The sequence below is a fragment of the Kogia breviceps genome, chromosome 14 (assembly GCF_026419965.1).
Source record: "Kogia breviceps isolate mKogBre1 chromosome 14, mKogBre1 haplotype 1, whole genome shotgun sequence".
NCBI lineage: Eukaryota > Metazoa > Chordata > Mammalia > Artiodactyla > Physeteridae > Kogia > Kogia breviceps.
This window is the reverse complement of record NC_081323.1, coordinates 55,714,949-55,738,883: the sequence shown is the minus strand read 5'-3', so window position 1 is coordinate 55,738,883 and position 23,935 is coordinate 55,714,949. Positions and strand designations below refer to the sequence as shown.

The 23,935-nt window shown below is 50.3% G+C and overlaps 1 protein-coding gene across 1 annotated transcript; it reads left to right on the top strand.

Moving 5' to 3' along the window:
* Positions 1–1,786: 1,786 nt before the first annotated feature.
* NLRC3 (NLR family CARD domain containing 3) lies at positions 1,787–19,799 on the top strand. Its single transcript, XM_059037433.2, is given in 19 exon segments — positions 1,787–1,964; positions 2,060–2,584; positions 2,587–3,805; positions 4,834–4,920; positions 8,771–8,854; positions 9,305–9,388; positions 10,752–10,835; positions 12,180–12,263; positions 12,841–12,924; positions 13,545–13,628; positions 14,157–14,240; positions 14,868–14,914; positions 14,917–14,947; positions 15,443–15,526; positions 17,597–17,680; positions 18,102–18,185; positions 18,829–18,912; positions 19,308–19,391; positions 19,709–19,799. Coding segments are annotated over 19 exon segments (3,186 nt in total).
* The last annotated feature ends 4,136 nt before the right edge of the window (positions 19,800–23,935 follow it).

Sequence of the window (23,935 nt, the reverse complement as noted above, 5' to 3'; positions counted from 1 at the left end):
TGCACATTAACATGACTTAAACCAACACCCCATCCAGTTTTTTTCCCCCTTGGTTTTGACATTTCGAAAAATAAAATAAAACATCCAGAAGGGTCCTGAAAAAGTGTAAGAAGCATGGCCTCACCCTGGCCTATTTCTGAAGTTCCCAGAATAGTTTAGTCAGCTCGGTTGGGCACCACCTACCTCAAATTCATTGCACTAACTCTTCAATATCACCGTGAACTGAATGGTTAGAAAATGCTATTTTACTTACTGCCAAGCTTCTTTTAGCATTTTCCAGGTAGAAAGGTTCATCTCAAGTTAAAATGCCTGGGAAGCCCAATTCAAATCCAAGGTCAGCGAGTGCATTGGATCCTGGGAGTTGTAGCCAGTGGCCCCCTCGTAAATGAATCACATTGGGACCCAGAGAGCTTTAGGGCTGGAGGGTGCAGGTCGACCTGTTTCAATGAGCTGCTGCCATCTGAAGCAGCAGGCATGACCTCTGCCCAGCCTCACGCCCTGTTTTCTCCTAGACCCGTGGACAAAGGATGGCCGACCCCTGCCCCCTGAGTTCCTGAGGCCCTGCTGGAGGGGCTGCGGAGGACTGGACATCCTGCCTGCTGCAGGTGAGGAGCGGCTGGGGGCGGGCTCAGGGTCCTCAAGTGTCCACCTTACCTGACGGAGGGACACATGGGGGCAGCCAGCTTTGGCAACAGGATCCACTCCAGTCCCCAGGGAGGGAAAGGAACATGAGCAGGTGGGGCTCTGCCTCTCAGCGCCTCAGCGTCACTGTTCCCAGCAGAAAACAGTGCTGCCTGCAGGTCAGGAGCCTCTGCGCTTCCCAGAGGCCCCAGGAACACAAAACAAAAGTAGCTGAGTAGCTCAACCAGCTCTCTCTTCCCTTTTGGCTCCTCCTTTCTTTTTTTTCTTCTTAAGTTAATAGACGTTAGTTTTTAGAGCAGTTTTAGGTTCACAAAAAAATCAAATGGGAAATATAGAGATTTCCCTCTACCCCCAGCACACCTACACACAGCCTTCCCCGACCAGAGGGGCACATTGGTTACAATTGGTTGACTTACACTGACACGTCACTATCACCCAGAGTCCAGAGCTGACATTGTGTCACTCATGGTGCCATACATTCTATGGGTTTGGACAAATGTACAATTTGTACATTTGTACAAATTGTACAAATTCATGTCTGCAGACAGACATGAATCTACCACTGCAGTATCATACAGAGTAGTTTCAGTGCCCTAAAAATCCTCTGTGCTCTGCCAATTCATCCTCCCTCCTCGCCCCAAACCCCTGCCGAACACTGATCCTTTTACTGTCTCCATAGCTTTGCCTTTTCCAGGAGGCCATAGGATTGGAATCATACCACACGCAGCCTTTCCAGATTGGTCTCTTTCATCCTGCCCCTCTCGTGAGTGGAACTGTTCATAATCTCATCCCCATTTCCAGGTTACAAATGAGGACACCACAGCACAGGGCACTCAGGTGGCCTGTCCAGTGTAGCAGAGCCAGTAAGTGACAGAGCTCAGATTCGAGCCTGGGGTCCCTGCACCTGAGCAATGCTCCTGGCAGCAGGGACTACTGTCATCATCCAGGAACAAACAGCCCTTCCAATCCTGTCCCGGAGGCCAGATCAAGAGCCACCCGTAGTTCAGGGCAGGAGAAAGGGTGGGTCCCCATCCTGCCCATCCCTTGAGGCTTGCTTAACCTGTCCCCAGGCCACTGATGGGGAGACAGAAGAAAGCAGATTCAGGCCCTCTCTCCACAGCTCCTGGCAGCAATCCCAGACTCCATGAGGAAGCAGGAGGTGCACACAGGCAGGGAGGCTGGCCAGGGCCGCGGTGCTGGCTCCCCAGCCGAGCAGGTGAAAGCCCTAGTGGACCTGCTGGCTGGGAAGGGCAGTCAGGGCTCCTAGGCCCCGCAGTCCCCTGACAGGACGCCAGAGTCCCCGCTGAGGCCCCATGGCAATGGTAAGCAGATAGACAGGGATCCCTGGGCCCTCTTCCCCTCTTTCTTCCCCTCCCCCACCCTCCCCCATCCCTCCCCTCTGGCTTCTGTCCAGCAGACTTGAGGATACAGAGGCACTGAGAGGCCCTTCTGAACAGGATGGGAGGCATCCCTGAGCTGGGCAGCCCCTCCCCCAGGTTGACCCACCTCCTGCTGGTGGAGGGCCTGATGGACCTGCAACTGAGGGAACACGACTTCACACAGGTGGAGGCCACGCGTGGGGGCTGGTGCTCCGACAGGACCATCGCCCTGGACAGGCTCTTCCTGCCTCTGTCGCGGGTGTCCATCCTGCCCTGCATCTCCATCACCATTGGGGTGGCTGGCGTGGGCAAGACCACCCTGGTGAGGAACTTTGTCCACCTCTGGGCCCGGGGGCAGGTGGGCAAGGACTTCTCGCTGGTGCTGCCTTTGACCTTCCGGGATCTCAACACCCATGAGCAGCTGTCTGCAGACAGACTTGTCCGCTCTGTCTTCCCACACATGGAGGAAACTGGCCTGGCGTTAGCAGCCCTAACCAAAGTCCTCCTTGTCCTGGACGGCCTGGATGAGTGTAAGACGCCCCTGGACTTCTCCAACACCATGGCCTCAGAGACCCCAAGAAGGAGATCCAAGTGGACCATCTGATCACCAACATCATCCAGGGCAACCTCTTCCCAGGTGTTTCTGTCTGGGTCACCTCCCGCCCCAGCGCGGCTGGCCAGATCCTGGGGGGCCTGGTGGACCAGATGACCGAGATCCGGGGCTTCAATGAGGAGGAGATCAAGATGTGTCTGGGGCAGATGTTCCCTGAGGACCAGGTCCTCTCGGGCTGGGTCTTGAGCCAGATGCAGGCTGACAGGCCCCTGTATTTGATGTGCACTCTCCCAGCCTTCTGCCGTCTGGTGGGGTCAGTGCTGGGCCACCTGCACTGCAACAGGCCAGGGCCCCAGGACGCAGAGCTGTGGCCTCTGAGGACCCTGTGTGAACTCTACTCATGGTACTTCAGAATGGCCCTCAGCAGGGAGGGGCAGGAGAAGGGCAAGGCGAGCCCCTGCATTGAGCAACTGGCCCATGGCTGCCGCAAGATGGTGGGGACACTGGGCCGGCTGGCCTTCCATGGGCTGGTCAGGAAGAAGTACGTGTTCTATGAGCCAGACCTCAAGGTGTTCGGCGTGGACCTTGCTCTGCTGCAGACCGCCCTGTGCAGCTGCTTCCTACAGCGGGAGGAGACACTGGCCTCGGCAGCCTACTACTTCACCCACCTGTCCCTGCAGGAGTTTGTGGCAGCTGCCTACTACTAAAGCGCGTCCAAGAGGGCCATCTTCGACCTCTTCACTGAGGGTGGCATGTCCTGGCCCCGGCTTGGCTTCCTCACGCACTTCAGGAGTGCGGCCCAGAGGGCCATGCAGGCCAAGGGTGGGCGGCTCGACGTCTTCCTGTGCTTCCTCTCAGGCCTCTTGTCTCCGAGGGTCAATGTGCTGCTGGCCGGCTCCCTGCTGACCCAGGGCGAGCACCAGGGCTACCGGGCCCAGGTGGCCAAGCTCCTGAAGGGCTGCCTGTGCCCCAACATGGTGGTCTGTGCCCGGGCCATCAATGTCCTGCACTGCCTGCGCAAGCTGCAGCACACGGAGCTGGCCCACAGAGTGGAGTAGGCCATGGCAAGCAGGGGCCTGGCTGGGCTGACCAGTCCCCCACACTGCGCTGCCCTGGCCTACCTCCTGCAGGTGTCTGATGTCTGCGCCCAGGAGGCCAACCTGTCCCTGTACCTCAGCCAGGGGGTCCTCCAGAGCCTGCTGCCCCAGCTGCTCTACTGCCAGAGTCTGAGGTGGGCACCAGGGTAGGGCTGTGTGGGGCGTGTAGGCAGAGGAGAGAGTGGGGACCTGGAGGGCTCCTCCCTTCCACTACACCCCTCTGTGTCCATGTCCTAGGGCTGCTGTAACAAAGGACCACAGCCTGGGTGGCTTAAAATGACATGTTATTCTCTCCCAGTTCTGGAGGCTAGAGTCTAAGATCAAGGTGTCAGCAGGGCTGTGCTCCCTCTGAAACCTGTAGGGGAGGATCCCTGGGTCATCCCTGACCTCTCCAGCCTTCAGTGTTTGCTGGCAATACATGGCTTGTAGACGCATCACCACAGTCTCTGCCCTCCGAGGTCACATGGCCACCTTCTCTGTGTCTGTCTTCACGTAGAGTTCTCCTCTCTTGTGAGGACACCAGTCACACTGGGTTACAGGCCACCCCACTCCACCTCATCTTAACTCATTACCCTGCAATGACCCTATTTCCAAATAAGGTCACATTCTTGAGGCACTGGGGGCGTTATGACACCAACATATCTTATAGGGGGACACAATTCAACCTACCACACCCTGTAAACCATCCCAATGCTGACAGGCCACACCCATTCACTCTACTCTCAGCCCATCACACTCTGTCCACTCTCTGGACCTTGGTGGGGGGAGGGGAAGGCTTAGGACAAGGGTCATTTAGGACCTCAGAGTAGCTTCTACATCCTCAGAAGGAAGAGAGCTAGCAACTGGTGTCCTGCACACGCATACAGACTGCGGGGCTGCTGGGAAGACATCCCTGTGGGTAGGAAGCCCAGGGTTTACACCACTGAGCCTCCCAAGTCACCCTTGTAGGAAAACTCTGAGCATGTGGGTGTGCTGGCATGGATCTCTGAGCCTCACAGTGGGGGCTGCACTGGGATGGAGAGGAGGGGCAGGGAAAGGATCTCAGCCTGGGTGTCTGTGTAGCGCCCCCTCTGCTGCCTTGATGCCAGCCCTCTGCCAGGGGCCTCATCCCACCTGCCCATGGGCAGTGGGACTGTTCATTATTGCTGTTCCTCCTGACCAGGCTGGACACCAACCAGTTCCAGGACCCCATGATGGAACTGCTGGGCAGTGTGCTGAGCGGGAAGGACTGTCGCATTCAGAGGATCACGTAACGCTGACCCAGGAGACCCTGCCCAGGCTGCCCACCTGTCTCGGTGTCCGGGGCTCTTTTCACATCCTCCTCTCTGCTCAAATGGCCAAGGGTGCTTTCAAAGTGAGGTGTCTTTGAGGCATGTGGCTCAGGATGCAGGCTGCTTGTTTCTGCTCATTCCAGAAAGTTCCAGAGGCTCAGGTACCTCAACTGTAAGAAGAGGGAAAGGATACGGTATAAGTCAGATGCTATCGTGGATACAGAACCATTTCTCCAGATGCTGTCTGTGCAGACATACCGCCAAGGCTGATTTACTCTAAATTCCTCACAAAGTTTGCCCTCAAATGGTATTTTGAGCACAGGATTGCATCTTTAAATAACACACAAATTTTTAAATTAAAAAAATTAATATTAAAACAATTTTAAATTTAAACACTGCATCTTTAATGATACAATTAGATGAGACTTTATATGCTGATTGCAGAACTGAGCTATGTGTTAATGAAATCACTCCTACATCGGATTGGCCAAAAAGTTCGTTTGAGTTTTTCTACATCATCTTATGAAAAACCCGAACAAACTTTGTGGCCAACGCAATAACATCCAAGTGTGAGTTAACACCCTGATTTGTAGTTGAATCGATGTGATGACTTGAGGGTGGCTTTCGGAGAACTAGGGAGGTGAGTTTAGAGAACCTGACCCAGAGAGTAATTTTTCATCCTCACACAAGCCTCGAGCTTTTGAAATAATCTTTATCTGAGGAGACAAGAATATAGAATGAGTCTGGAGCAAAAGTAAGTCTTTGAGGATAGTGGTTAGAGTAGTGGTGAGCTCCATGTGACCTTGGACAGACACCTCTGTGCCTAAGAAGGGTAAATAGTATGAGTTCAGGGGTCCCCATGACCACTCTCAGGTTCAGTGAACTCACAGAACTCAGAAAAGCCACTATACCCACAGTTACGGCTCATTACACTGAAAGGATACACATTAAAATCTGCAAACGGAACGGCCCTTGGGGCAGGGTCCCAGAGACCAGGCCAAGCTTCCAGCCGTCCTCTCCCAGACGAGTTGAACAGAGAGCGCTTCCTACTCCCAGAGACCATGTGTGACAACACACACAGATCATTCCAACCAGGGAAGCTCACCCAAGCCTTGGTGTCCAGGGTTATTACTGGGGGTTGGTCGTGAAGACACATCTGCCCACCGCATGCTGACCTTAGTCTCCAGCCCCTCCAGAGGTCAAGCTGACACTGCATGACCATAAATCCCATTGTGAGATACACTATCCATCAAGGCCCAAGGCCCCCAGGTAAACAGAGACATTCCTACCAGGCAGGACATTCCAAGGGCTTAGAGGTCACCTCTCAGGAGCAGGGGCCAAGGTTAATCCTTTACCTCACACTGCCTCTTAGGGTTGCCACAAGGCTACATGAGTTAATTCACAGAAAGTGCTCAGGACAGGACAGCCACAGAGGAAGCACTGTGTAAGAGCCAGATGTTAACTAGCAGGATCCTCTTGTTAGCCAGAAATTTAAATGCAATCTCTTTGAAAGAAACAAAATAATGACAATTTCTCATTATGAATATAGTTTCCTTCATGAGAACCTTCAGCAAAATAGCCACCTTTCAGTGTTTTGCTTAAAGGAATCTAGATAGTACTCAGAGATTTTTCTGAACAAAGCCAAAAACTCCTTCTCTGGCCACACTCTCTCCTTCACCTCTCTATAGTTGGTCCTCAGTGCCACAGCCCTGTTCGAAACATCCAAGGCATCCTTCATGAAATATTGTTTATAAAATGTTACAAAAGTCCTGGGGGTAGGGGATGGGGACAGAGGCTCTCTAGAAGCTGAGAACAGTTTTATATAGAAGGTGGTGGTCTGGATGAACAGTCTTCAAACTTTTTTTAAGCAATAGAACGCGGGTTTTTTTTTGGTTTTTTTTGTGGTTTTTTTTTTTTTTTTTTTGCGGTATGCAGGCCTCACTGTTGTGGCCTCTTCCGTTGAGGAGCACAGGCTCCGGATGCGCAGGCTCAGCGGCCATGGCTCACGGGCCCCAGCTGCTCCGCAGCATGTGGGATCTTCCTGGACCGGGGCACAAACCCCCGTCCCCTGCATTGGCAGGCGGACTCTCAACCACTGCGCCACCAGGGAAGCCCAATAGAACGCTTTTTAAAAGTGGCATATGGGGAGGGGGAAGGGTAAGCTGTGACGATGTGAGAGTGGCAGGGACATATACACACTACCAAATGTAAATTAGATAGCTAGTGGGAAGCTGCAGCATAGCACAGGGAGTTCACCTCTGTGCTTTGTGACCACCTAGAGGGGTGGGATAGGGAGGGTGGGAGGGAGGGTGACGCAAGAGAGAAGAGATATGGGAACATATGTATAACTGATTCACTTTGTTGTAAAGGAGAAACTAACACACTATTGTAAAACAGTTATACTCAAATAAAGATGTTAAAAAAAAAAGTGGCATATGAGGGACTTCCCTGGTAGTACCGTGGTTAAGAATCCGCCTGCTGATGCAGAGGACAAGGGTTCAAGCCCTGGTCTGGGAAGATCCCACATGCCGCGGAGCAGCTAAGCCCGGGCACCACAACTACTGGGCCTGTGCTCTAGATCCCGCAAGTCACAACTACTGAGCCCACGTGCCACAACTACTGAAGCCTGTATGCCTAGAGCCCGTGCTCCACAACGAGAAGCCACTACAATGAGAAGCCCGTGCACTGAAACAAAGAGTAGCCCCTGCTTGCTTCAACTAGAGAAAGCCCAGGCGCGGCAACAAAGACCCAACGCCGCCAAATATAAATTAATTAATTTTTTAAAAAGTGGCATATGAGGCAGAATCCCAATTAGACAGGCAGACCAAAGGGGGGCTGCTGGGATTGAAAGAAGTGGGAGGCAAAACCCAGGCACTTGGTTTCCCCTCAGCCTCCTGAAGCTTTTCTGAAGAAACGTAGGGTCCGTTGAAACATAGTTTGAAAAGCACTGGGGATTCCAATTGTATCCAATGGGGCTGCCTCACATTTTAAAATGCCTAAGAAACTGTAAAGAACCTCAACAGATATCATTTCTGAAACTGGGCGTATGAAGCAACACTAAGTGAATCCCCAGCGTGTTCCTGGAATGCTTTTTTTTTTTTTTTGGCCACACCACGTGTCTTGTGGGATCTTAGTTCCTTGACCAGGGATCAAAAACACGCCCTCGGCAATGAAAGCACAGAGTCTTAACCGCTGGACCACCGGGGAATTCCCTGGAATGCCCTTTAAAGGCAGATACAGATGTACATTTTGTTACTTCAAAGTTAATTTTATAATAACTCTATCATTTTCCTTTCTTGGATTAGAGAAAGGGCTGGGGTCAGGGGTGTGCTGGAACCAACTTCAGCCACCAGTTCATGAGAGCTTATTGTTACATTTTCGGAATTTTTACAAGCTGAGAGTGCTTGCAATTGGCCATGATGGGAGTATTTACACCATGGAAACTAGCCAAACCAACAAATCATGATTTTTGTATTTTGTTTTTTCCTGACAGCTGGTTTTCTAGCACACCCCTGGCTGGGAATCCCATGGTAGTCTTCAGTAATTGACCGTATCTTCTGCTGTGCTGTTGGGGTAGAAGCTGTTGTGCTGGATTCTGGTCAGTTTCCCCTGGGACCCTGTGCTGGTGTGAGGGTCTGTCCACCCACTCTGGCCCTACCTTGCCCATCTCAGAGGCTTTCCTGGGCCTGGCTTACCTGATCTCCACCTGAGTCCAGGCCCTGATGATGCTACAGTGGCTGACGGGTTCGGATCCAGGCCTCGTGTTGCAGGATAGGCGGCAAGATTTACAGACCTTCATTAACCACTCCTCTCCCTCTCTTTGGGCAGCTTGGCTGAGAACCAGATCAGTAACAAAGGGGCAAAAGCTCTGGCCAGATCCCTCCTCGTCAACAGAAGTCTCACGACTCTGGAGTAAGTAGGACCCTTCACCCCTGGGATAGGGAGAGAGTGTAAGCCATCTTGTGAAGTCCTCTAGACCACACTCTTCTCAGGATGGGTTGGAAGGACAGCTGAGCAAGCAAAGTCTTGACTCCTGCTCAGCTGCTGGGACTCACCCAGTGAAGGGCCAGAATTTTGGCCTTGAACCTGGTGTTACCATCTCCTCTTCACACTTGGCTCAAGCCCACTAGTCCATCAGATTCTGCTTTCTTCTCCCCATCACATGGGGACATCTTGGGGAACTCCTTCCTCGATCGCCTAAATAAGGATCTCTGCCCCAGTTCTACTGAACGTGAAATCCCAAACCCTGATGCATTCTTTTCGAGGAGCATGGATTTAAAGGTCCATGTAACTTCTGTTCCTCCTTCCCTCCCTGGGAATTGGCTAAAAGAGAATGGTTCTTCCTCTCTCTTCCTCTTCCAGCCTCCGCAGTAACTCCATTGGACCTCAAGGGGCCAAGGCACTGGCAGATGCTCTGAAGATCAACCGCACTCTGGCCTCTCTGAGGTACGTGTCACCCGCTCTCTCTCTGCCCCCAGGAGGTGGCCCAGAGAACCCTCTCATCAGGTGCCACCCATGGAGTGGGAGGTAATTCAAAATGGAGACCATGAGATACTGGCTCCCACCCAGTGGATGCCAGGGGATCTTGTATCCTAAGCAAGTTTCTAAGTTCAGCTGGTCATTGTGCCTGTGTTTATGGCCTGAACAGGGGATAGAGGAGAAGAGGGGTGGAGGTATATGGTGGTCTGAAGGACAAAATAATCTATGAGGAAAAGCTCTTGTCCTCCAGTGAGTAGGAAATCCCCAAGGCCATGGCATCAGAAAGATCCCCTGCAGTGTTTTCCAAGACACTGAAATCCCATCTTCCAGATGGTTCCTATGGTGTGGTGTGGTTTGCTGGGCTCCTTTTAGGGGCCAGTGGTTGTATCCATCCTTAGCGGAGTATGTCCTGTCATTTTGTTTTGTTCATTTATGTATTTATTCTTATTGAGGTGAAGTTCACATAAAATTCACCATTTTAAAGTGTACAATTCAATGGCATTTAGTACATTCAAAGTTGTGCAACCAACACCTCTATCTAGTTCCAAAATATTTGCATCAACCTAAAAGGAGACACTATACCCATTAGCAATCACTTCCCATTCTCCCCTCCCCTCAGCCCCTGGCAACCACCAATCTGCTTTCTGTCTGTATGTTTACCTATTCTGGATATTTCATATAAATGGAATCAAACAATAAGACTTTTTGTGTCTATCTTCTTTCACTTAGTATAATGTTTTCAAGGTTCATCCACATTGTAGCATGTGTATTTCATTCCATTTCATGGCTGAATAATATTCCATTACATGGACAGACCACAATTTGTTTATCCATTCATCAGCTGATGGACACTTGGGTTGTTTCCACCTAGTGGCTATTGTGCTGTACACATCTCTGTACAAGTATTTGAGGACTTTTTTCCAATCATTTTGGGTAGATATACATAGGAGTGGAATTTGCTGTGTCACATGGTAACCCTATGTTTAACCTTTTGAGTAACTGTCAGACTGCTTTCCTCAAAGTCCATACCATTTGACATTCCCACCAGCAGTGGGTGAGGGTTCCAATTTCTCCACATCCTCACCAACACCTGGGTGCTGTGGCTTTTAGCTGTAATTGGGACTATTGATGACCTTGTCATTGTGATCCAGATACCATGGGCACCTTGTCCCCAGTCAGCAGGCAAGTGCTTAGAGACCCAGAGGAAAACCTAAGGCCAAAGCAGCAGTGGGAAGGGCCAGTTGTTTTCCCACTTCCTGGGTAGTGGAGGTGAGGGCATGCCGGGCACCCTCTTATGCTCCATCAGTGATGCACCTCTTTGCTTCCACAGCCTCTAGAGCAACAGGATCAGGGATGACGGTGCCAGGTTCATGGCTGAGGCCTTGGCTGCCAACCGGACCCTCTCTGTGCTGCAGTGAGTGGGCATGCTGGCTGGCAGAGAACGTTTTCTCTTCTCTCTTCTCCTCCAAGGGCCTGTCTGTTTTCTGTGTGGAGGGATGGATGGGACAAAGCCCTGAGGCTTTCTGATCCATCTGGATGGTCCCTAGAAAACCTGATGTCCACTGCTTTTCCAGAGAACAGGTGTGGGGGAAATAATTAAAAATAAAGCCTCCTGCCAACCCAGAAAATCCTCTCCACAAATGTAGAAAAGTACAAAACAGCTTAATTACTGGAATAAGCATTCAGCTAGACTGCAATGAGCATCAAAGGCAATCCACCAATGGGATGGCAAAGACAGAAAAGAATCTCACCCTTTCCTACAGTCGAGCAGATATAACCCATTCCATAAGTGTTTTCAAGAAAAACCACAACTTGCCCGCAAATAAGAGGACTGGACAGAACCATTTGTCACACTTACCTTATACTAAGTTTGCCTGTTATTTGGGGGTAGCCATCTGTGTTTGCTACCTGCCTTTATCCCAAGGAAAATGAAAACTTCTCACATGTTTATGACCAGCAGTTACTTAAAGCTTGGAGCAGGTGCTCTCTTACTTGATGTGCACAGTTCAAAGAGATGGCTCCAAGGCCCTTACAAAAGATATTCCTAGGCTATAAACTTGCCAAGAGGTTTACTTCTAGCTCTTAAAAAGATTTACATACTATCAAAGGGACAGGAAAAGGATTTACAATCCCAAATTTTCTCAAGGAAATACTCTAAGGGAGGGGAGGGGAGGGTTTTTTTCCCTTTGTAACCAGGGAAAATTCCATTTTGTTTAGGGTGTATTTAGCCACACACAGAAGAGGTCCTGCCCTGCTGTTCTTCTAGGATGAACACAGGGGTTCTCCTGTAACTTCTCCCTCCTCCACATTTAGTATAAGAGGGAGAAGCTTTTGAAGACGAGGCGCCTAAGCGAGGGTCTGCCCTTGGGAGGACTGCAGGGTTGCAGGGCAGGCTGCTGGCTGGTCTGGATGGAGGCAGACTGCTGAGTGTTGAGAAACCTGGTCAGGTGAGGGGCCAGTGGGACTTCTACATGGAAATCTCCAGTTTGGAGGTTGCTGGATATTAACAGGGTCTGCTGGTCACGGCTTTCTGGCCCCTGAAGGGAAGGCCCAGCAGTTCTTGCCTCTTAACTCTTCACATCAGTCTATTAGCAACACTTTGGCAACAATCCACAGACCTTTCCTGGAGACCCCTCCCCCCATGCTGTGATAAACAGAGATGGCACTTGAGTAGTCTCTGACCTCTCACCTTGAACCAGACTGTCCTTGGCCTGGGAATGGCTGTGACCAGCTTTGCTGAAGGACCCCTCTCCTACAGCCTGCAGAAGAACAGCATTGGGCCAGTGGGAACCCAGCAGATGGCAGAGGCCCTGAAGCAGAACAGGAGTCTGAAGGAGCTCATGTGAGAAATGCAAAAGGGCCAAACTGGTATCCTCCATGCCTGCCACAATGCCCAGCCCATCACAAATATTTGTGAATAAGGGGTTGGATGGATGGGTGGATGGATGATGAGTGGGTGGGTGAGTGCATGGATGGATGAATGGATGAGTGAGTGAGTGGGTGAGTGGATGGTGAATGAATGTGTGGGCACAAGATAGCTGGCTTTGGACTCCAAAGCCCTGGACCAGGAGAATGGAGATCCAGATTCCCAGGAATGAGTGAGCCCCAACTGTCTCAGACTCACATTTACTGCCTTCCCAGCTGGTAGAAGAAAACACCATCCCAGCCATCTTCACATAAAGTATCACAAATACCCCTCACTAAAGAGTTGGCCCTGCCAACCCTGTCAAGGAGTCAAGAAAGACTTTGCTACCTTGATCTCTTATAGAGGCTACCCACCAACCAGCCTCAGGCAGAAGAAACTGTGCCCTGGGCACCCTTGAGACAACAGAGACAGCCCTTCCCTGGAGGGCTTCCTGGACTCTGATCCCCCAGCTTCACCCTACCAGGCTGCTCCACCCATGTCCCATCTCTTGCAGGTTCTCCAGTAACAGCATTGGCGATGGAGGTGCCAAGGCCCTGGCGGAGGCCCTGAAGGTGAACCAGGGCCTGAAGAGCCTGGAGTGAGTCTCCAGGGGTGGCTGTGGGCAGAGGGTGACTCCCCACCTGGGTTCCCCATCCAGCAGGTGGGTGGGTCCTGGAGGAGGGCTGTCAGTCAGGACCACTTCCCTGTCAGAACCCAACCAACCACCGACCCTGGTCATACTGTGATCTTAGTGTCTCTCCCTCCAGCCCACCCCAGTGGACAGTCAAGGTCGGCACTGGTTCTGGAATTTTCAGTGACAAGCACTGACTGTACTTTAAAAGCTGGCACAGGTGGCTGCAGAGGGGGCTGGCTCCAAGGGCCTTGGTGGGGAGTGGGGAGCTCAGTGCTGTCCCCATAATGGGGACACTCAGCTGCACCACTTTCTCTGGGGGCTGCAGACACATGTCCCCCCCACCCCACAAGCCGTGTGGAGCCACTCAAATCAAGGCAGCATGTAAACTTTGTCACTGGTTGTGCTAGACCCACCTGCCCTGACCCAGCAGGAGCTGGAATGCAGGGAACGGGATGAGAAGGGCCGTGGGGGCAGCACAGGGTTCCCCCAACTCCCTGCTGAACTCAGTGCCTGCAGCCCCAGGCTGGACTCCCTCTGCGTCCTGAGACAGCCACGCCAAAGTGCACCCTGTCTTCTGTCTGCAGACTGCAAAGCAATTCCATCAGTGACCTGGGAGTGGCAGCGCTGATGGAAGCCCTCTGCACCAACCAGATGCTCCTCAGCCTCAAGTAAGTCCCTGCCTCCCTCTCCATCTGAGGGCATCCCTTTGGCCAGGGGGTCTGGAGGGACTTTGGGATGTGGAAGGAAAGGCTGGTGCTGAGAAGCCCACCCCCCACCCCCAGGGGCCTGTGACGGGGAAGATCTATGGTTGGGCAGCTTGGCTCTGGAGCCTGGCATCCTGTACTCCCCCTGCTCGCTGGGGAGGCAGGGGCAGCTCTGGCCCTCAGCTGGCCGTATCTGCAGCTCCCTTCCTACAGGCAAGCCTGTAGGCCCCCAAGCATGCTTGTCTGCCCCTCCCTTCACACCTCTGAGGTCCCATCATCTTATCCTCTTCCTCCTGGACTGTCTGTCCTACTGCTGACAGTCCTGGGGGGGTGTGGGGACATCTGGCTGGTGAGCCGTCGAAGGGGGACTTCCTAGAGCAGGCTCTTCCCACCTTGGCCCAGGTCCCACCTGGGGCTCTCAGCCTCTCACAGCCTGAGCGCCTGGCAGGCCTCCCCTGTCAGTCAGCAGTTCAGGGTCTTCTCTTTCCTCAGCCTGCGAGAAAACTCCATCAGCCCAGAGGGAGCCCAGGATCTGGCTCGCGTTCTCCGCACCAACAGCACCCTGAAGAGCCTGGAGTACGTGACAGGGGCAGGCTGTGCTTCCTAAGGCTCTTTATGCCACCCAGGACCTCACTCACCCAGAGCTGGGAGCTGATGGCAGACCCTCGGCGCCCCCGCCATTGTGCAAGAAGGACCTGGCTGGTGGGGGGACTGGGAGACCTGCTGCCCAGTGGCAACCCTGACACAAGTCCCCCTCTCTATGTCATAAATTACAGGAGGATGAAGTGAGTGGCAACACTCTCCCTGCCCTGACCCCCCAACCCACACTCCCTGGCAACAATATATGAGCAAGTGGGAGGGGCTCCCAGCACAGGGATCAGGAATGAGTGAATCCCTGGGCGGCTCCACCACCTCCTGGCAGGTGACCTGTCATGGAAGTTCACTGAGCAGAGCCTGCCCCCTGCCCCTCACCCCCCGTGGGGTTGCCAGGATGCAGTTCAATGATCCAGGACCTGTGCTGGGCACAGCACCTGGCACATTCAAGTACCCCAAGAGCGTGAGCCAGGCAATCCCAGGAGATGTGATGCAGTCCTGGGTGGGGGTGTCGGGGACAACACGGCAGAGGTCTGGATCCCCCAGTGAGCAAGAACGGGGGCTGCACTGCCAGCTCCCACTCACTTGCCCCTGCTCACCTCCTCCCAGCCTGACAGCCAACCTGCTCCACGACCAGGGTGCCCAGGCCATCGCAGCGGCAGAGAAAACCGCACCCTCACATCCCTTCAGTGAGTCTTCGACGCACCCTCCCTGCCCTGTCCATTTGTCTGCTCAAAGAGCTGCAGGACCACACTCAAACCAGGGGAGGCAGAAGGCCAAGTCTGGCTTAGGGCCCCCCCCCCCCCGCTGCCAGCAGCATGGCCTCAGGGCCTCTAGGCTGTGCCCTGCCCCCTGCTCTGCTCCCTGGGGCCGATCCACGAAGAGAGGCCAATGGTGGGAGGTGTGTGCCCACGCTGTGCTTCTGTCACATGCTTCATGCAGGGCCACCTGGAGTCTATTTGAGCCTGTCCCTGTACCCTCCACTAACCAGAGTGCACGTAGGCCCCTTGGGACTAGCCTGAGGAGGAGCTGCAGGCATTCTGCCCACCTTGGTCAGGACCTCGTTCTTCAGGGACCCCATTCCCTGTGGTCACTCTCCCAGGAGAAGCCCCTTCTTTCTGGAGCCCCTAGGACCTCCTGGGCTCTGCCCTGGGCCACGCAGTCATGTGTGTGTGTCTGCCCAGCCCACAGTGGAACTTTATCCAGGCCGGTGCTGCCAAGGCCCTGGGACAAGCGCTACAGCTCAACATGAGCCTGACCAGCCTTGAGTAAGTGGGGCCTGCGTGGGAGTGGGGGAGAGGGGGCAGAGAAATGCAACCTCTGTGCCCACCGGGTGCAAGGCTCACACCCTCAGCACACAGCCACCTCTGCTCTAAGGCCAGTGGGCAGGTTTCCATCTCATCTGCTATTTTTAAAAAAACAGCTTTATTGAGATATAATCCACCCATTTAAGGTGTACATGTCACTGGTTTCTAGTATATTCACAGAGTTGTGCAATATCACTGCAATCAATTTTGGGACCTTTCAATCACCCCAAAAGAAACTTCATACTCATTAGCAGTCACTCCCCATTCCCCCCACCCCCAACCAAGTCCCCCAGTTGCCTAATCTATGTCTCTATGGATTTACCTGTTTTGGACATTTCATGTAAATTAAGTCTTTTGTGACTCACGTCTTTCATTTAGTATAATGTTTTCAGGGTTCATCTGCATTGCATCATATATCAGTACTTCAGTCCTTTTAATGAGTAAATAATATTCCATTTGCATGGATAGACATTATGTTTATCCACTCACCCACTGATGGACACTTGGGTTGTTTCCACTTTTGGGCTATTATGAATAATGTTGCTGTGAACATTCATGTACAAGTTTCCGCGTGGACACATGCTTTTAATTCTCTTGTGTGTACACCTGGGAGCAGAACTGCTGGGTCAGACAGTCACTCCGTGTTTAACCTTTGAGCCTCATCTGCTTTTCATGCCGAATACTTCTCCCTCAACTTCCAAGATATCCCTTGTCTGGCTTGGTCCTTCTGTTTGACTCTGAATATGGTACTCCTCAAGGTTCTGTCCTGGGTCATCTTCCCTTGAATGATGTCTCTTTCTAGAAGCTCCTCCTCACCCAGGGCTCCAATTCCCTTCAAAGTCCTGGTGGCCCCCACATCTATAGCTCAGAACTCTCTCCTGAGCTCCAGACCCACGTGTCCACTGCCCACTCCACTTCCCACTGGGTGGACCTGACTTATCTCCCCCACAAGTCTGCTTCTTGGTTCCTCACCTTGTAAGGGGATCCAGCAACCAACTGTGCAAGCTAGAAACATCACCTTCTCACTTCCCACCTGCAAATCCTGTCAATTCGTCTCCCAGTGTTCCGCCCACCCACCCTCTACCCTCACGGCCACCAGCAGCACTCACCTGCATCACTGCTGCAGCCTCCACATCCATCCATCCTCATACTGCTGGCCAAAGATCTTTCCCAAACGTAAATCTGTTCCCATCATAGATAAGATGTTTAAATGGCTGCCTGGTGCCTGCAGAGTGAAGTCCAACCCTTAGCGTGGCTTCCAAGGCCCCTAAAGATCTGCTTTCTTTGCACCCCCTCAGCCTCATTACACACTCCAGCAACTCAACTCGATTTCTTTGGGTTCCTTAGATGTGCCAGGCCCTCCCCCATCTCTCACCTGCAGGTTTGGTTTAGACTTATTTCTGCTGGGCAGCCTCTATGACCACACTGGGGAAGGAGACTCCACAAGGACATCCCAGCACCCTGCAGTTGGTAACTCTCATCTTATAGGTTTCCCCACCTGAGTTCCAAGAAGCTGGAATGGGCTTGCTGGCACCCAACATACTCAAATGTCTGCTAAAATTATCACTGCAAACTGCTCCCTCAAACATACCAACATCCACTTGAACTAAACTCTTAATCATTTATTGCTCCAGGGCCTGCCACTTTCCTCCAATGTGGAAGGAAAGGGGGGAAAAAAAGATGTAAAACACTGACCAGAAAGAATGGCCCGAGGATTGAGCACTTTGATTTTCTAGATGGCTTTGCAAAGCACACAAAGCTCTTATTGACAGTATGTCCACGTGTCCCTTTTCTGGTTTGGCTCTGATGGTCCAGACTCATGCAGAACCCAGACCCCTGAGCACATGTATTAGGTGGCCATGGGGCTGCAGTGGCCACACAGGAGGCACAGTGATCCCCAGGGTGACCTCGGGAAGATGGTCTGCTATGGTGTGTGTGGTCTGATTTAAATCTAGAAAGTCCATGCTCAACATGTCCTGCCACAGCGTTGGACCCTGTTCCGTGCACCCAGAGTTCAGGCTCTATGTTCAGTTTACAGGAAAATGCCATCGGGGACGAAGGCGCTTCTGCAGTGGCCAGTGCGCTAAAGGCGAACACAGCTCTCACTGCTCTCTAGTAAGTCCTGATATGCACAGCAGCCCAGGAAGCTGGTCCTCAACCATCCTTTCACATTAACCGTTGTTTTTGTTTCCTAGTCAAGGAAAGAGGGTTTGATTTTCCTAATATTAGCAACTGGGTCACCGGACATCTAGAAAGAACTAGGGGTGCAGGGAGTATTACCCCCCAAACTCTCCAGGAGACCATCTCTACTTCCTATATCCATAGCATCCAGATCTCTGTCTAGCATCAGTGCAGACAGGAGATGCAGCGTTCTTTGGACAGACCAGGGCCAACAACTTTCAGTGCTATTTCACCACTTTCAGCCCTAAGTCAAGGGGTACTGGAAATGAAGGGCGAGTATGGATGCAGTTGGGCCCGGGAGGGTGCGAGGGCTGGAGAGGCTGCCTGTCTGTGTTGACTGCATCTCCTTTTACAGTCTCCAGGTGGCCTCCATTGGTGCCCCTGGGGCCCAGGCACTCAGGGAGGCCCTGGCTGTGAACAGAACCTTGGAGATTCTTGAGTAAGTATTCCAGTCTCTGGCTACAGCCTCTTGCCCAAAGAAACCAAGCTGTTGACTCAAAATGAATAGATATGGAAGGGGGAAATGTACATGGAAACTCCCAAATCATTTAAATATCTTCACGTAGATTGGGCAGGCCCCAGCTTCCCCAACCCCATCTCACCCCTTTTCCTGGAGTCACTCATTGGTCCTCTCCTTGGCCTTGCCCAGGCTGAACATGTCCCCAGGCCTGGGGTGGCCACTGGCCACTGACCCGGTCTGTGAGAAGATCAAACCTGGGGCCCCAATCTCTGTGGGGCTCTCAGGATATCTGGGTCATCCCTGCTCCTGCAGTTCTGTGGCTCCAAGCACACGGGCACCTCTGGATGGAGGGTTGCCGCTCTGGTCTCGGCCCAGCTCTTTCTTTGGAATGAAAACGGAGGATAAGAGTTCCAACAAACCACCCGGTTGGGCCGGCCTCACCCCTCCCTGTGTCCTGCTCCCCAGAGCCAATTTCTGTTCTGTGCCTGGGAGTGAGGAAGGAGCAACCTCACTGCACCGTCACCCCCCCCGTGGTTACTAAGTAACTCATGCTCACCTGAAGAGGTACCGTGTTCACCTCTCAGCTGTCACTGTGCCTTAGGGTTCACGTCTTTCCCAACAGCTTAAGAGGAAATGCCATTGGGGTGGCCGGAACCAAAGCCTTGGCGAATGCTCTGAAGGTCAACTCAAGTCTCTGAAGACTCAAGTGAGTGGTTGTACGACCTACCTGCGCCTTAGAGCAGTAGACTTCTTCTCTTCTGGAACCTCCCCCGTGGCATAAGACACTCTTGATTTCCTCTGTAGCTGCTTCCTTCCGAGTACAAATAGCAGACACTATTCTGATTACTATAGTCCATATTGTGGATGGGTTTGTTCACTCCTGCATTTTGGGTCTTATGTCCTCCATGGCACCTGGACGAGACAACCTGGCAGCCTGCAGACACAGGTCTCAGGGTTAAATCCCACTTCACTGTTGCTATGGCGCCTGTGGACAAATCAGTCTCAGACTTGTCCCTCCAAAATAGTGCAGTGCTGCTTCCTGAGGAGTGTTCTTCTGTCCTGAATGGCTCACTGTGGTGTCTCCATCTTTTCTCTGCCTAGTCTCCAAGAGAATTCCTTGGGAATGGACGGGACGATATGTGTTACCACCGCACTGTCTGGAAACCACGGGCTACAGCACATCAAATGAGTGGGACTTGGCAGCATCTGCCCGTTCCTGCCATCCTTGCTCACCCTTAGAACTGCTCCCAGGGCAGACACTGCCTTCCGCCTGAGTCTCGGAGCCAGCTGACTCCCAGGCCCTTTAGCAGCTCTGCAAGGGAACTCAGTATAAGAGGGAGCCATGCTGAGACTTGTCCACGGGAGGAATCCTGGAAGCACAAAGGTTTCACACTGGGTTCTGCATTTTATGTAGTGACCATCTGTGCTTTACTAATGAGAATCTTCAGGCTTCCAGCCCTTCAGTCAATTTCTCAAGCCCTGTCCTAATCCTTCTCTTCTAGTCTCCAGCGAAATCACATTGGAGAATCTGGTGCCAGGATGATCTCAGAGGCTATCAAGACAAATGCCTCCTCATGCACTGTTGAAATGTGAGCAAAACAAGTTCCTGGTGGACCAGGCAGAAGAATGGCAGAGACTCAGCTGGAAGTTTTCCAACAAAAAGACCACTTTCCAGGGTGCCTTCCTGTGTTCTGGGAATGATGCCGACCTGCAGGAGAGCTGGTCTCCTGCAAGGAGGCAGGAGTGGTGCTGCCAAAGGAGGACACAAGCACCACTCCTGGTCCAGGGTCAGTCCAGGCAGGGGAGTGTTGAACACTGTGCTACAGCACAAGGAAAGGAGGGTCTTCCTCCAAGGGGATCAGGGACAGGCCTCAGAACTCAGCAAGTAAGAAGCCAGTTGGAGCCATTTATGTCCTGAGGTCTTCATGTGTCCTTACTCTTTCTTATCATTACTGCCCTTTTCCACTGACCTGGCTAAAATCATCACCCTCATTCTGAAATGAGTTGCCATCTTCAAGTCCATGAAGAGTATCAATTTGGCATCTGTGACAAGAGGAGACCTCTCTTTCTTTTCTCAAGATGAAAAAAAGGTTTTAGGAGTATGATCCTTAGAGTCATATGGAAAAATTATGAAAAAATTTTAAAGAGAAATGAAGGCTTTAATTATAGGATTCTGGAGACAGAGACAAAAAGTTCTCCAAGGTTTTTGCCATCTTTTATCCATTACAAAATCTGATTTTGTCTGCCATATGTCATTTGGAATCTGGTATAGTGGTTATCAATGGCACATTAAATGTCAATGCCATAATATATATTAGGCTTCCCAAAGCACTACTGTGGCTACAGCTTCCCTGTAAGGGCAAGAAAGCCAAGCTTCCATGTGGCATAAATGCCCTCAGACGTCTGTCTGTGTTGAAAGGAAAAATATTCCAAATGGACATCACAGCTCTCATCAACTAAATAACCAAGGAAAATGCTTATGAAAATTATAAGTTTTAAATTTGAATAGAAACTATGTTCCAAATGTTTCTTTAAAAATGAGTATTTGGGCAAGAATCATCATTGGATGATAAAACCATGGATGAAAGCCTATTAAGGAAGAAAATCACACAGTCTCAAAGTATCACCCCACAGAGGGGTATTTACAAAGGTTCCTTAAAAAATGGAGACATTTTGGGACTTCCCTCGTGGCACAGTGGTTAAAAATCTGCCTGCCAATGCAAGGGACACAGGTTCAAGCCCTGGCTGGGGAAGATCACACATGCCACGGGGCAACTAAGCCTGTGTGCCACAACTACTGAGCCTGAGCTCTAGAGCCCGCAAGCCACAACTACTGAGCCCACGTGCCACAACTACGGAAGCCCACATGCCTAGAGCCTGTGCTCCGCAACAAGAGAAGCCACTGCAATGAGAAGTCCGGGCACTGCAACAAAGAGTAGCCCCCACTTGCCATAACTAGAGAAAGCGTGCATGCAGCAATGAAGACCCAACACAGCCAAAAATAAATTAATATTTTTTTAAAAAGGAGACATTTTGCAAATGCTGCCTTAGCAAAGTGATTGAACTTAACGTCACTGATAATAGGACAAATGGACATCATGTTGCCCCCAATGTGATGCGCTGAGGAGGACACATCACTGATGTATTTTATTCTTGCCAAAAATGTCTACTTGAATCTAATCATGAATGAACAGTCAGACAAAATCCAAATGGAGGGGCATTCTGGGGAAAAAAAAAGGAAAAACTAGCCTGACCTCTTAAAAAACGTCAACATCATGAAAAATACAAAATGCTGGGGACTATTTTTTTTAAATTTAATTTGTTTTAACACCTCTATTGGAGTATAATTGCTTTACAATGGTGTTAGTTTCTGCTTTACAACAAAGTGAATCAGTTATACATATACATATGTTCCCATATCTCTTCCCTCTTGTGTCTCCCTCCCTCCCACTCTCCCTATCCCACCCCTCTAGGTGGTCACAAACCACCTAGCTGATCTCCCTGTGCCATGCGGCTGCTTCCCACTAGCTATCTACCCTACGTTTGGTAGTGTATATATGTCCATGCCACTCTCTCACTTTGTCACAGCTTACTCTTCCCCCTCCCCATATCCTCAAGTCCATGCTCTAGTAGGTCTGTGTTTTATTCCCGTCCTACCCCTAGTCTCTTCATGACATTTTTCTTAGATTCCATACATATGTGTTAGCCTACAGTATTTGTTTTTCTCCCTCTGACTTACTTCACTCTGTGACAGACTCCAGGTCCATCCACCTCACTACAAATAACTCAGTTTCATTTCTTTTTATGGCTGAGTAATATTCCATTGTATATATGTGCCACATCTTCTTTATCCATTCATCTGTTGATGGACACTTAGCTTGCTTCCATGTCCTGGCTATTGTAAATAGAGCTGCAATGAACATTTTGGTACATGACTCTTTTTGAATTATGGTTTTCTCAGGGTATATGCCCAGTAGTGGGATTGCTGGGTCATATGGTAGTTCTATTTTTACTTTTTTAAGGAACCTCCATACTGTTCTCCATAGTGGCTGTATCAATTTACATTCCCACCAGCAGTGCAAGAGTGTTCCCTTTTCTCCACACCCTCTCCAGCATTTATCGTTTCTAGATTTTTGGATGATGGCCATTCTGACCGGTGTGAGATGATATCTCATTGTAGTTTTGATTTGTATTTCTCTAATGATTAATGATGTTGAGCATTCTTTCATGTGTTTGTTGTTAATCTGTATATCTTCTTTGGAGAAATGTCTATTTAGGTCTTCTGCCCATTTTTGGATTGGGTTGCTTTTTTGTTATTGAGCTACATATAAAATTTGGAGATTAATCCTTTGTCAGTTGCTTCATTTGCAAATATTTTCTCCCATTCTGAGGGTTGTCTTTTGGTCTTGTTTATGGTATCCTTTGCTGTGCAAAAGCTTTGAAGTTTCATTAGGTCCCATTTGTTTATTTTTGTTTTTATTTCCATTTCTCTAGGAGGTGGGTCAAAAAGGATCGTGCTGTGATTTATGTCATAGAATATTCTGCCTATGTTTTCCTCTAGAGTTTGATAGTGTCTGGCCTTACATTTAGGTCTTTAACCCATTTTGAGTTTATTTCTGTGTATGGTGTTAGGGAGTGTTCTAATTTCATACTTTTACATGTACCTGTCCAGTTTTCCCAGCACCACTTATTGAAGAGGCTGTCTTTTCTCCTCTGCATATTCTTGCCTCCTTTATCAAAGATAAGGTGACCATATGTGTGTGGGTTTATCTCTGGGCTTTCTACCCAGTTCCATTGATCTATATTTCTGTTTTTGTGCCAGTACCACAGTCTTGATTACTGTAGCTTTGCAGTACAGTCTGAAGTCAGGGAGCCTGATTCCTCCAGCTCCATTTTTCATTCTCAAGATTGCTTTGGCTATTTGGGGTCTTTTGTGTTTCCATACAAATTGTGAAATTTTTTGTTCTGTAAAAAATGCCAGTGGTAGTCTGATAGGGATTGCATTGAATCTGTAGATTGCTTTGGGTAGCAGAGTCATTTTCACAATGTTGATTCTTCCAATCCAAGAACATGGTATAACTCTCCATCTATTTGTATCATCTTTTAATTTCTTTCATCAGTGTCTTACAATTTTCTGCATACAGGTCTTTTGTCTCCATAGGTAGGTTTATTCCTAAATATTTTATTCTTTTTGTTGCAATGGTAAATGGGAGTGTTTTCTTAATTTCCCTCTCAGATTTTTCATCATTAGTGTATAAGAATGCCAGAGATTTCTGTGCATTAATTTTGTATCCTGCTACTTTACCAAATTCATTGATTAGCTCTAGTAGTTTTCTGGTAGCATCTTTAGGATTCTCTATGTATAGTATCATGTCATCTGCAAACAGTGACAGCTTTACTTCTTTTTTTCTGATTTGGATTCCTTTTATTTCTTTTTCTTCTCTGATTGCTGTGGCTAGAACTTCCAAAACTATGTCGAATAAGAGTGGTGAGAGTGGGCAACCTTGTCTTGTTCCTGATCTTAGTGGAAATGGTTTCAGCTTTTCACCATTGAGGATGATGTTGGCTGTGGGTTTGTCATATATGGCCTTTATTATGTTGAGGAAAGTTCCCTCTATGCCTACTTTCTGCAGGGTTTTTATCATAAATGGGTGTTGAATTTTGTCAAAAGCTTTCTCTGCATCTATTGAGATGATCATATGGTTTTTCTCCTTCAGTTTTTTGATATG